General features: G+C 41.3%; 1 protein-coding gene across 3 annotated transcripts in view; it reads right to left on the bottom strand.

Annotated features, from left to right (window-relative positions):
• igsf9ba (immunoglobulin superfamily, member 9Ba) overlaps positions 1-14829 on the bottom strand; it is an 84263-nt gene that overhangs the window by 62724 nt on the left and 6710 nt on the right. For all 3 annotated transcript variants that reach the window (XM_061681786.1, XM_061681787.1, XM_061681788.1), the window contains exon 2: positions 646-843. In XM_061681786.1, the coding sequence (XP_061537770.1) occupies positions 646-843 (198 nt within the window). The remainder of the gene's footprint in view (positions 1-645; positions 844-14829) is intronic.

Genomic DNA, 14829 nt, shown 5'->3' with positions numbered 1-14829 from the left:
CTTCGCCCGAAAATAGCTGGGATAGGCTCCAGCACACCCGCGACCCTAGTGAGGTTCAGCGGTATGGAAAATGGATGGATGGTTTCAAACCCTAACACTTGTTCGGGTTAGTTTTTATCATTTGTTTATTTGATTAGGACAATGCACATTAATCAACGAGCAAAAAAGCAATCATGTAAGTATGCCGGCGTTAGCACAGTAGCTAAATTTCATCCGTTGTCCTAAAGTGGTTATCATAAAACACATACAGTAAAAAAGACAATACACTATGACAAATGGACAGAATGTAGCAATATTACTTAAAAATAGGTCACAGTTCACATAAAAGTTTAAAATTCATAGTTAAAACAGAAAAGAAAAAGTCTACCCATGAGCAGGTCTAGTTTGTTTTCAACCACTTTTGAAGAGTCTGTTTGAAGGTGGTATAATTCTCACAATGTCTAACAATGACTTTGGCAGTGAGTTCCATAATTGTGTTCCTCTGGCTTGAAACCATAACCCTGACTTAAATCCCTAATGAGAAGCCTAAACCTTGTCTAAAAACCCTAATTTGAAAAGCTAATCTTGGTTTGAAACCCAAACAACTGGCATTTATCCACTTAGCATTTCATGATCATGATGGTTGCTTGTAATGTATGTGGTCACCTGTGTATTCTGGGTCGACATGGGGAGGGTAGAAGCGGAAGTTGATGAAGAAGGGAATAGGCACTCCAAACTTGAACCACTCCACTACGTAGGGGGGCTGCTGGCCATCCAGGGGAGGGGACACGTCGCACCCCAGGATCACGCTCTCTCCGGCACGCGCCGTCACAAACCGAGGCTCCTCTCTCACTCCGTGGGCACCTAAGGACGTAATTAGGCACTTCAATCAACAAAATGACTCAAATGCATTAAAACCACACTCTTTATCGCACACAGACAATAAAGTGACAGTGTTTAGGGGTGTTGCATACTGTACGTGAACAGAAGCTGCCAAGCGCTTCCATTGATCTTAGCTGGCTGCCACAAAGCCTGACCGGCGGTCTACCTGCCTCGGCAGAACGCTCACTATGGGAATGGATTTTCCCCAGTTTGCCACCCCCCAGACCACACTTTCATTAAGGTGCTGCATCAACGGACATGCTGACATTTCATTCCAGACGAACAAAATGAAAGCGGAAGCATTCATTAGCAGGATGAGAAAATTATTGGGATTAATACAATCCAACAATCTATTTATTTCAACGTAGAAGTTTAAGTGGACAAAAGTATAGCGACACTTGTCCGTTACAGTAGAGTAGAACACTTAGGCGGAGGGCCATGGTGCCGAACCCAACAGCAATGCAGGGGCCAGGCAGCAGGGTCGTGTGGTGGTCGCTGGACGAGCGCCGGCGGAGCGGGGTCGGGTGGCGGCCGCTGGACGAGGAGCCGGAACGGGAGCCTGCTGCAGCTGCCGGAACGGGGTCTGCAGTCGCTTCCTCAGCCTGCCGCCATTGAGGTTTGGGAGCAGAGGAAACGAGAGGGGCAGAGTGCACAGGGACTCTGGAAGGTAAACTAGGAAAAACAGGTGGATACGGAACGAGGTGGCTTGGGGCCAGGTTTGGATGGACGTGACTTAATTGGAGGCGTGGAACAAGGTGTGGGAACTGGTGAAAAATTAAGTGACTTGGGAACAGGGGAAAGAAAAAAAGAGGACGACGACCTTTACTTGGGCGGTGGCGTAGGCTTCTGTTGGCCACGCGGTGGTCCTTGGCCAAACAGGTGCCCAAGGAAAGGTCAGAGGGAAAAGACTAGCACTCACATGGGCTGGAAAAGGGAAAACGTGACAAAAACTGACTAGGATGGGAAAAACTAGGGAAGGAACCAGGAGAGAGAGATAGAAAGAAAAAAAAATCAAAATCCATGTCAGTCAGAATCAGACAGGTTAACTAAATTGGGGCCATCTTCACAATCTGGAAAATCAGAATCTAAAAAAAAACATGGAGGTAAAATGGTAGGGCATGGTGAATAACTTGGAAAAAAGTGGGGGGCACAAGTGAAAAGGACAGAGAAGATTGAACAATAGGGCTTACTAAAGGACGGTAGGTATGGTTGGCAGGCTGAGGGCGCTGGGAGGCAGACTGGTGGCTTGCAGGGTGACACAGTGTTCTTCCCGCTGGGTGCTGTTTTGGTCGGTTCATTCTGTCACGATTGGTTTTTGAAGGCAAGGTAGAAATGTGGAGGACCCAAGTGCAGGGAAGCAGGGAGGCAAGGCAGGAGTCTCAAGAAATTATATTTAATTTCCGAAAAAAGGTAAACAAGGAACATGGAAAAAGCAAACTAAACAAAGTCCCACAACTGAAAACCAGAGAAACAGTGGTAGTGTGATGGTCTAGGGCTGTTTTGCTTCTTCAGGACCTGGACAACTTGCTGTGATTAATGGAACCATGAATTGTGCTCTTTAACAGAAAATCCTGAAGGAGAATGTTCAGCCATTAGTTTGTGACCTCAAGCTGAAGCGCACTTGGGTTCTACATCAGGATAACGATCCAAAACACACTAGCAAGTCAACTTCTGAATGGCTTGAAGAAAAAAAACAAGGTTTTAAAGTGGCCTAGTCTAGGTCCAGACTTGAATCCGATTGAAATGCAGTGGCATGACCTTTAAAAGGCCGATCATGCTCGAAAACCCCCCATTTTTGGTGAATTCAAACAATTCTGCAAGGAAGAATGAGCCAAAATGTCACGACAGAGATGTGAAAGACTCATTGCCAGTTACAGAAAACGCTTGATTTCAGTTGTTGCTGCTGAGGATGACCCAACTAGTTATTAGGTTTAGGGGGCCATTACTTTTTCATACAGTGCCAGGTAACTGAAATGCTTTTTTTTCCCTTAATAAATGAAATCACCTTTTAAAAACATGATCTTAAACATTCAAGTGGGGAAACTATGCAAAAATATAAAAAATTTGAGAGGGGAGCCAATACTTTTTCACGGTACTGTGTAATAAAGTCTAAATGTAAGCAAGCCACTTCATAATTAACTTCTGATGTGCAACAGGGAGATTACTGCAAGTGCCTGGAAAGTGAGTCTCTTCCATTACCTAGAGCTCACTTTGTGCTGTACATTCTGTTCTTATTTTATTATCGATAATAAATTGTTACTGTTGAAACTATAACTCGGGCTTGAAACCCTAATTTCAAACCCCTAACCCTAGTTTACAAACCAAATTTTAAACACTTGAAGTGCAATTTCAAACCATATCCGTATTTTGAAACCCTAAATTGAAAGTCTAACCTTGGTTGCAAATGCTACTTTAAAACTCTAACCCTTATTTGAAACCCTAACCTAAATTTGAAACCCTAACTTTGGCTCCAAACTTTGAAATGCTAAATCCTGTTTGAAACCCTTATAAAAAAGCAAACCCTGTCTTCAAACACTAATTTTCTAATTTGAATCCCGAACCCTAGTTTGCAACCATAACCCAGGCTTGAAGACCTAATTTGAAAGCCTAACCTTGGTTTCAAACCCAACTTTGAAACGCTGCCCCTTGTTTGAAACCCTAACTCTAACCAGATGTGTAACAGAGCTACTGTATGTGAAAAGGGAATAGCGGAAAGCTATTGTAAAATAGTTTGCAAAAAAAGTCCTTAGTGCTTGAGGGATGTAATGAAATTATACTACCATGACCTGTCAAATTGTTTTTGACAAACTGGAAACAAAAGTCAGATAATTTATCCACATGCTTCTCCTCTCAACAAAAAATGCTTGGACTCCATCTCTGAAAGGCCATATGGATCGCTTAGTGAGTGTGTTTATCATTTTAATCGGCATTATCCTGTCATAGAGTTAATCCACTTTGGTCGTTTCAGCCGGTGCAGATTCTGCGCTGAAACAGAAGCAGATTAAATCAAATTATATATTTTTCAGACTCATCTGTTGGAATCTGGTTTACTATTGTGCCTCTTGATCAAAAGAGGGAACCAAGTAAAGCTACAGTGTATTTCTATACCCATATCGCCATCCAGTGGGTCAACAATACTTCATTTCTTTGTTAAATCCCCAAATCCCCAATTGTATTGTACGGACACATCTCAGCCACAAGGAGATGAAAAGTTTTGGATTTTTAAAGGTTTTAAAGATGACCTAATCCATGATATCTATTAAAGGTTGACTCCTTGTTGATGCAGTACTGTATATTGCTATTTTAATCCATGTAAAGATTGGATTAGGGGCTTGGACAGGGAGTTTGGGAGCTATGAACAGAATACTGTTAGATAGCAACATGCTATAAACCAAAATAGCTAGTAGTACGCAATAATCTTTTTGTGCTACAGAATGAAGGATTTAAAATTGTATGATGAAGGGAGGACTTTAATATTAGGGGCAATCAGAAAATTGATCCTGTGTGTAAACTACGATTTTCAGTTGGTTTACCCTGCAGAGACAGCTAGCCTAGCTATGTAGATGTTATAAAATCCATGGAAACAAACATCCATTCGCACTCACATTCACACCTACGGGCAATTTAGAGTTGTCAATTAACCTACCATGCATGTTTTTGGGATGTGGGAGGAATCCGGAGTGCACGGAGAAAACCCACGCAGGCACGGGAGAACATGCAAACTCCACACAGGCGGGGCCGGGGATTGAACCCCGGTCCTCAGAACTGTGAGGCAGGCGCTCTAACCAGTCGCCCACCGTTCCACCCATCTTTTTGATGTAATATTAATTAAATTAAATTCTAATTGAGAGATAAAGGAAAGGTTGTTTTAAAATTCTTGGAAAAATTCTGTAAACATCCACTGAATAATTAAAACATTTTCTTTCAAAAACCTATGTTAGAAACAATGCTAATGTACAAATACTCCTGCCAAAAAGATATCTTAGCCTATTTTAGTAAAAAATCCATAAAATCCATATACCAGTGACACTAAATTTGATTTAATTTTGCTATATTGTTATTTTAATTCAAACGAGGGCTGGTTAAAAGGCAAATCCAGATTTTCATAGCTAGCTAGCAAGTTAGCTTGTGTGTCACAAAAAAAATATTTTAAAAATTGAAGAATGAAGGGAAAACAAATTAGCTGCAATTTGCATTCATTCAATTAATTCATTTTCCGTATCGCTTATCCTCACCCGGGTCACAGCTGTGCTGGAGCCTATCCCAGCTGACTGGGAGAGAGGCGGGATACAGCCTGAACTGGTCGCCAGCCAATCGCAGGGAACATATAAACAAACAACCATAAACACTCACATTCACACCTATGGGCAATTTAGAGTTTTCAATTAACCTAGCATTCATATTTTTTGAAATGTGGGACAAAACCAGAAAACCCACGCAGTTACGGGGGAGAGCATGCAAACGCCACACAGGAGAAGCCGGGATTTGAACCCGGGTCCTCACAATTGTGAGGCAGATGTGCTAGCCAGTCAGCCACCGGGCCCAACTGGAATTTGCAGTTAAAATAAAACTTTTTGTCATATATTAAAACTGTCTGACCTGAAAGAATACTGTTAAAATTATCTTTAATTAATGAGTTTAATTCATTAATTCATTCTAATTTTGAAAACTTGCATACGCTGCCTTGTAATCCACTTTTAATTTATGAGATAAAAGATTTAATTTCTCATGGATCTTCATATTTCTCAGTTTAAAATAAATTATGCTGCCCAAAAGCCTAGCTTTGCAGAAAAGATAGCGCGAGACTAGCTTTATAACAGTTATAGATAGCAGTGAGGCTTGAATTATTTTTATTCATTATTATTATTTCATTTATTGATTTATTGCTTTTTCAATCCAAACAAAGGAAATTTGCCTGATTTTGGTATCTTCCGTTACAATACTGTAAGCTAGCAAGCAATTTAGCTTGTGGGCAAAGAAATCTGTACATATGCTTAGCTTAGCCGAAAACATAGCTTAACCAAGCTTAGTAAATGTTATAAAATCAATAACATCCACACATCAGTGCAACTTTAGTTGATTTGATCTATTCTTACCATAATCCAAATAACAGCAGGTTGTTTGTGCTGCCTACAAGTCCCTCTGTTGACTGCAGAATATTGTAGTGACTAGTTAAGGTGTTGTAAATGAAAGAGAGTATTACACAGACAACCACTTTTTTAATATATGTAAGTATATAACAATACGCTCTGATGTTTCCAGGATAAAAGCCTAGAAAACAAGAGTGGTGGCCTTTTCTTTTGAAGAGAGAATGTATTTGGCCCAGTGTGGGTTTTGAAATGCAAAGCGCTGACATTAAACATTTTTTTTTTTTTTTTTTTCTGTTGCTAAGACTGAATGGACAATAGATATCAAAGGCTTTTTCCACAGCTTCAGATTTCCTGCACAACTTCACACTGGAGACATTGTTTGCCTGAGCTAAGTAGAGTCACTTGACGTCAAGCACAAGCTCAAACTCACCAGGAAAAGGGAGAGAAAAAGATGCATGGTTTTCTCTGCTGATGAACGTTAAGGAGGGTTCTGGTTGCTGGCTGGACATTATTTTTGGATCCTGTGAAGACTCCCAGAGCTAATAATTGTCCAATCTCATTAGGGGATCCTCAAGGGGGCGCAATCGGCAGTGGCTTGATCACAGCATTCAGCATTTTCATTTCCTTTATTTATGTTTGTGAGCACTTAATGAGTGGGAATATTCATGCTCTCGACAATGGATACATGTCATATAATGCTACTTTAAAACCACCACCATTCAGTCGGCATGTTTTACTCTGCTCTCTGCCACTTATGTTTCCCGTACATTCTGCCTCTGTTGTTATTGGCTGGGCTTTCAGTGACTGCTGAAATAGAGATCAGTTATTATATCAATACCACTGATCGGCTGTGTGATGTCACTCAGTGTCAAGAAAGTAACGCCTAAGAAATGAATTTTATTCATAGCTTTCTTTTTGTTTTATATTTATTTAGGTGTTGAATAAATACAATTACTGTACAATACCCAACATAAAGTGGAAATGGAACTTTATGCCACATAAGAAAGAGTCTTGCTGCTCTGTCAGTCCAATATGAGGAGTACACCAAATTAAATATCACTCGCATTCACAATTTTTTATTTTTTTTACTATGCAGATGCTAACGTAATTAAGATATGGTTAAAAGTACAATTGATAATGACAAGCATAGAAATGACCAAATAAGCTTGCCATTAAAAGTGCATTTTTACTGTCCCTGAATTTCCATTTCATCCGTTAGGCTTCATTAAAAGGCGAGTAGTTTTACTTTATTATTTTCCAGTGGTCACCTTATTTAACGTCATACTTTTATGACATTTAAAGCATTAAGCAAAACATCACCTGTAAAGTTGGAAGTAGATAATCTGTACAGAGTGAAAACTTGACTTAATTTGTACGGCTATACGTTTTATTTCATAATAGGGCAAAGCACAAACATGAGCAAAAATGACGTGAAAATAGTAAAACTATTTACTCCATGCTGATAAATGGTATAAACCAATAAGAGACATCTGTTCAAGGCCCATCAGCAGGCAGCTGTCCATAGCAATATTGCAATCATTTTGGCAGAATGGTGGGGGGGGGGGGGGGGGTAAATGGGGTTAATTCCACCACAGATTTCAACTTGTTTTCAAGTGCAACATAAAAAGCATCCCACTCACGACTTCACTAAATACACTCCAAAGGCACATTGTGGGCTACAATCAGGCCGAGCACGCATGTTTGTTTTGACAATAGTAAAGCACTAAAGGACGCAGTGGAACATACATTTGAAGTGGGAAAATTTGAAGTTCGAAAGAATTTGATGCAAAACCTCAGCAATCCCTGTGAGACTCGGGCAATTCTCATGAGACTTCAGCTCAGTGAGCATCAAAAGCAAAAGCATGGATTCCCAAAGCCTGAGCGCCCTCCAGGAGGTGCGAAAGCGTGTAATGACAGTCTGGTAAAATATTTACACGTTTACATCAGTTTTGTGGGACTTTTTTTTTCCACAAAAGAAGGGGGGATTCTCTTCCCAGGGATATGGGTGCGCCAGGTGTGAAGGAAGGTATGTGGCTTAAAAAATTTGATGAAGGCTGTGTACGAGATAAAATAAAACAGGGTTGCTTTGATTATTTTATTGTTTTTGTCTGGGTGGGGGTATGGATAATGGTGCGGCAACTCTGTTGGGATGTTGAAGGTGGTGCGAGGCTTTTAAAAGTTTGTGGAAGGTTGTTTTTTAGATAAAATCAAACAAGCTTGTTTTGATTTTTGATTTTTTTTTTTTGCCTGGATGAGGGAATTCTGGTGCAACCAACGGGGGTACACCAACTCTGTTGTGGTATTGAAGTGGGTGGGCAGCGTAAAAAAAAAAAAAAAAATGTGAAAAAGCTGTTATGATGTGAAATAAAATGTTCATCCATCCATCCATTTTATGTACCGCCTATCCTCACTATCTCAGCTGACTTCGGGCGAGAGGCGGGCTCCACCCTGAACTGGTCGCCAGCCAATCGCAGGGCATATATAAACAAACAATCATTTGCACCTATGGGCAATTTTGTCTTCAATGAACCTATCAAGCATGTTTTTGGGATGTGGGAGGAAACTGGCGTACCCGGAGAAAACCCACAAAAGGACGGGGAGAACATGCAAACTCCACACAGGGGAGGCCGGATCTGAACCCAGGTCCTCAGATATGTGAGGGGGATGTGCTAACGAGTCAGCCATCGTGCCACCGAAATAAAATGTTGTTTTGTTTTGTTTTGTTATGTTTTTTATTTTTGGGGTTTTTGGGCCGACTGGTTAGCGCGTCAGCCTCACAGTTCTGAGGACCCGGGTTCAATCCACGGTCCCGCCTGTGTGGAGTTTGCATGTTCTCCCCGTGTCTGCGTGGGTTTTCTCCGGGCACTCCGGTTTCCTCCCACATCCCAAAAAACATGCATTAATTGGTGACTCTAAATTACCTGTAGGTGTGACTGTGAGTGTGAATGGTTGTTTGTTTGTATGTGCACTACGATTGGCTGGCAACCAGTTCAGGGTGTACCCCGCCTCCTGCCCTGACAGCTGGGCAGGAGACGCCCGCGACCCTAGTGACGAGAAGCGGCTCAGAAAATGGATGGATGGGTTGGGATTGGAGGGTTCATGGTGACATTGAACGGAGCGCGCCAACTGACATTGAAGGGGATGCACGGCTTAAAAGATTTTAGCAAGACAGAGCTATAACAAAGTAGCAATACGTTAAATGGTCTTTCTGATTTAACTGTTTAAACTGTTGTGTACTGAAGGGGGTGTGTGGCTTCAAAAGTTTGGGAAAAGCTGTCATATGACATATTAAACAGGCTTTGTTCTGATTTTTTTTCTGCCATAATTGTGGTTGAAGGGGATGTGTGGCTTAGAAAGTTTGGGGAAGGTTTATGTGTAAAATCAATGCAGCAATATGCTAATTAGATTATACTGCATTCATATATTCGTTTTACCAAGCAGATGCTAAGGTATAAATAGCATATACGGTAGCTAATGATTAGCATAGAGTGGCTGAATGATGAACACTCATGGTTAACATATGCTCACTGTAAATCCCTTCTTCCAAAAATAAAAAGAAGAATGATTGTACATACACTTGCAATGAGGACACTCTTAACAGCACATACAGTGGGCTCACTGGACGAAATGGCTGCAGAGAGCCTCTCAAGGGCGTGCAGCCACTGGGCTGGATGGGCCACTGACAGCGAGGTAATTGAATGCCAGGCCGCATGGCTGAAGGTCACATCAGAGAATGTGTGTGTGTCTGTGTGTGGATACAGTATGAATGCACAAAAGGGGTAATGGCATCACAAAAAGCCTTGTATCCCAGTGTTTGTGTAGATTACAATTCCACTGTACAGTGTTAAAAAAACTCAAACTCGAGAATTCAAACTTGAAATATGATTATGTATGAATGATATGTTTCCGGAAAGTAGGGTTTGTACCATCATGAAAACCCCGGAAAAGAGAAGGAAATTGCAAGTGAATTTTCACAGTCCTTGAAAAGTTAACGAAAAACAAAATGTTCTCTAAGGTTTTGGAAAGGTCATGGAAATATTATATGGATAATATTTAGAATGTGTAAAACAGTAATAAAATTATTTAATGTAAAATTAAAATTTAAATTGACACGGAAGTGCAACGTCACACTATAGATAATGTGACAGTTCACAACCTTAGCATAAAGTAAACAAATGGAGCATTCACTGGCTCTCAACTGAACGTGGATTCTGAAATATTATGTTTGCGAACAAAATGCCAAGGAGTCAAAGAAAACTATTGCTAAAAAAAGTGTATGAACCCTCTGAAAGGTGCTTATTAATTGTTTTTCTATAATGGAAATGTGGTGTGCCAACTCTGTCGGGATATTGAAGGGGGTGCGTGGTTTAAAAAGTTTGAGATATGCTGCTGTAAGGTGTATGGAAGGTGCCCATGAGTGTTTTTTATGTTGTATGTGGAGGCTAGGGGTGGACGAACTCTCTAGGGATGCCCAATTCCGATTTTTTTTGTTTAATCCGATCTTTTCATGTAGTCGTTCACCTTATAAAAACAAATGTGACTTCTAATGTGGACGGACGGAATGAGTCCGTGAAGTGACATACATGCGCACAAAACAGGACACCTTGTTGCGCATGCACATAAAAACGAGGCGCTGCTTGTTTGCTGAAGCCCTCGTAGGGCTGGCCGATAAATCAATAACATGTATCGTGATAGACGTGATCGATATCAATAGAAAATATGTTTGATAAAATGTTCGACACAGACAAATCTGGAAGAAAACTATGCCATCCGGAAGGCATTTTCTGCGGCTCACCTCATTTTTCTCCTTGCCGGGTAGCTGTCGTTGTATACGATACTATTGGCGAAAGGAGCAAGAAGCTGGGAAGAGAATTGAGACCCACGCTTAGTCTCTACTCTCTTGACCTATTGCGGCCTAGCTAAGGAAATTTGGTTACGTCACTAAACTCACTCGCTCTTTTGAATTGAAACCTCGAAAGAAATAACCTTTTGAGTAACATGCACAGTAGCGATTATATTTTTTCACCATCGCGTCTTGGAACTTAGAACCCTGTGCACTGAAACGAAAGAACAAAAAAGTGAGGAGAAGAAGAAGAAGAAGTGCAACAGCGGAAGATGAAATTGCTGACGAGAGTAAAGGTACGTCACGTCACTATTTTGGCAATATTTTGGATGTGTTAAGTCCGACAATACGACCGAAGCTGTCTGTAAACTATGTGTAAAATAAATATTTGGAAATGTGAATGACGAGATCCAAACGAGTAGGTTGTTCAAGATTGTAGCTGCGTTTATTTATGGTCTATCTTCCGCGGTCCCCGCGCCCTCAGTACAGTAAGCGAGAGGCACAATGGGAGAAGCAACCACAGAAAATGAAAGCAAACTCACAATACATTACACTATGCAGGGTTATTGTCCATACAGCGTCTGGCGAGGGGTACATCGATGCTCTGGATTTAAATTAATTATATGAAAATTAACTTATATCACTGTGATCACGCGACTAATCCACTTTGGAAGAAAGTAGGCTGTCTACTTGTCTAGGTTAAATTTGGATTTGAAGTAGCATTTAATGAGTTTATTTGAAATCTGCATATGACTACAATTGTACATGATTTTAAAAAATAAATAAAAATCTTTTAGGTATTGCAAGTCCGATTAAGTTCTGGGGGACACTGGACCATCCCAGAACGCCATCAAAACAAGGTCCATGCAGATTGGATTTGGATTGGATTTCAAAATAAAAGTCTTCTGAAATCTGCATAGTCAAGTGACATCCATCCATCCATCCATTTCTGAGCCGCTTCTCCTCAATCGGGTCGCGGGCGTGCTGGAGCCTATCCCAGCTATCATCGGGCAGGAGGCGGGGTACACCCTGAACTGGTTGCCAGCCAATCGCAGGGCACATAGAAACATTCGCACATACATTCACACCTACGGGCAATTTAGAGTCTCAAATTCATGCATGTTTTTGGGATGCGGGAGGAAACCGGAGTGCTCGGAGAAAACCCACGCAGGCACGGGGAGATCATGCAAACTCCACACAGGCGGGACCGGGGATTGAACCCCACTCCTCAGAACTGTGAGGCTGACGCTCTAACCAGTCGTCCACCGTGCCGCCCAACTGTCAATGTACCTGATTTAAAAAACAATTATAATAAAGATTAAAAATTATCCATTTGGTATCACTAGACCGGCCCAGTTCTGGGAGACATGAGACCTGGTAATCGAGTGTCTCCCAGAAATCAGATACATGGCACATTGGGAAAAACAATTGAATTCACCTGCAGTGTAACCATAGCCAAGGTGACCATGTAAGTCCAGAAAAGTGCCTATTATTTTTGTGCAGGGGGGCGACAACTCAGTCAGTATGTCAAAGGGGGTGTGTGGCTTTAAACATGTAAAAGGCTGCTCTCAGATAATCATGGGTGCCTGAAAAGGTGTCCATAATGTTTGGGTGCATCAAGTTGAACAACTCACAACACAGTAACCCCACCGCCTCGTGTCCTCTGCCTCACGACCACTCCGGATACAGTAGCTCTCGATTATTTAGCTCTCTTTTAATTGCCGAACTGCATGCTCTGACGCGCCATGTGCAGTCAGGGATGCCGTAGATGTGCTGACACCTGTGTAAAAACCCCGGTGCAGAACAGAGAAAGCGAGAGAGAGAGAGAAAGATGGCAGTGGCTTGCCAAAGGCATAAAGGGTGAAGCAACACAGTCATCTCCCAATTGCACATTACAAGGCGTCTTTGAGAGAGGCTTTCAGATGCTCTCTAGTTATATGCCATTTATGGCCGACGATAGTGTCTTAATCCTGCCTGGCGCACCATGCAATTCTAAACACAAATTTGAAGCCAATGCGAGGGTTGTGTGGGGTTATTGCATATATACATTTATGGCAGTAGCGTGCGCTGATGAATCTATTAAGGATTTCACATTCATCAAAAACGTTTGGTCAAACTCTGACTAGGAATTGATGATATGGCTTTAACATAAAATTGCAGGTTATTGTTTGTTTTTTTTTTCCTACCAAAAATCCAATTTCTGATCGTTATTGATTTTTTCCTCTTCCCTTAGAAAAAGCAAATGACAATGACATTATTCAAAACAAGTTTTGCTTTTGTTTCTTTTGTCTTTTTTTTTGCTCCAAATACCAAACAAGGTTTGCGAATTATTGTCCTAGCATTAACTTACATCAAATTCTACAGAAAAAAAATGGAAGAAATCCTTTTTTTCTCTACAGATAATGTTAAAAGGAATTCTTACTCTGATCAAATCGATGTAGGGACGGCGAGGACACACATGAAGGCCGGAGTCCTGATTTGAACCCACCTCTGAATTAGGCTGATGTGCTAACCAGTGCCACCACATTTCAGGAAATGTTAAACAATGAAACATCATAAAATTAAGCATCAAACTGCATGGTTTGGCTGTTCCATATCTCCAGCTCTCTCATGGTCTTTTTCTTACGTAGAGTTTTACAGGTGAGCCAAGGCGACTTCAGCAAAATACTCGTGGCTTGGAAGCACGTACCTCAGGTCCAAACTTTCAACATGATAAATCACTACTTTCAAATCGTATAAATGGATACCATGTCTTTCGCAGTGTTCATGACTCGGTGACAACCTTTCACTCAGCTCCTTTCTTATCATACAGAAAACAATGTCAAAATGATTCCGCTCATGTTGTTTGTCTGTTTCTTAAGGGGAAATAACGTTACTATTTGCTTTTGCGAAAAATAGCCGCGAGAGGTGTGGGAAAAGTCACTAAAATAGCGATGTAGTCACTAAATTGGCGGCAGTGACTGTGCTTATATAAAGTAGCTCCTCTCTGTTCACAGTCATGTTTGTTCATAAGTGCAAGTCCATAAAAATAATCCTCCTGACTAATAAAATCGAATTATCAATAAAATCGATTAGGCACCCACACTTGAGACTTTGTGGAGCCGACTTTAATTAGAGTTTCATGGCAGGTCATCAAACTTCACCGCCATACTCTTCCCATATGTTGCTTCAATTAATGTTTTTGTTTTCTTGCCACACATTTGCTTAGTATAAGTGGTTCAAATTTAGTAGCGATCGGACAAAATCCCTTTGTAGTTCCTGCTCAAGGCTCCAGACTCCAGTTGGGGTGCAGGTGAACTCTGTTTTTGAGCTCCAGGCCTGAAGTCAGGAATACGCGCTTCAGGGCTAATTCCAATGTTCCCTCTCATACAGGAATGAGTGGGCAGTCTTTATCTGTGGACCCAACTTTAATTATCGTCATGTGCAACTTACACACAGCAGCAACAGCTCTCCACCTCGCACTTGTGCTCTCTTTCTTTCTCTCTCTCTCTCTCTCTCTCCTTTTCCATCCCTTGCTCCTTAAAGGGGCCGCACCGTACATCTTACAATGGCTAAGACATTTGGAAATGGTCTAAATTACGCTAATATGGCCACTTTGAACCAAAATTCCAGACTTCCTGTGTCTTTTTGGGTGGCGTCTAGGGACATTTTTGTGGATCTACTCGTGATAGTCATGACTCCCAAATTTCACTTTGCTAAATAAAACTGTCTTTGTGGGATGAATTTTTTTTGAAGACGCCTGCAAAATGTGTTGAGTTATTGAGTGTAGTAAAGCAGTGCCGTGTACAGAGAATACATCCGCCTTTCAAAAGTCGAGAAATGCGAGTGCAAATTGATGTCTTGTTCTTGTATGCATCAACTCAGCCATTGTGCAGCACAGATAAAGGAAATCTGACACCAAAAGCAACGCTGTTCCTTGTAGTAGTGATGCACAAAGTAAAGGTAATGTTATGAGCTGGAGTTAATGTGTTTGACCTTGGATCTGCTGCAGGCTACTACAATGGGTCACAATATATTCCACAGTGGTATTCGGAC

This window comes from Phycodurus eques, chromosome 7 (assembly GCF_024500275.1).
Source record: "Phycodurus eques isolate BA_2022a chromosome 7, UOR_Pequ_1.1, whole genome shotgun sequence".
Taxonomy (NCBI): domain Eukaryota; kingdom Metazoa; phylum Chordata; class Actinopteri; order Syngnathiformes; family Syngnathidae; genus Phycodurus; species Phycodurus eques.
Note: the sequence above shows the minus strand (reverse complement) of the source record. Positions and strands in the feature narration are given on the sequence as shown.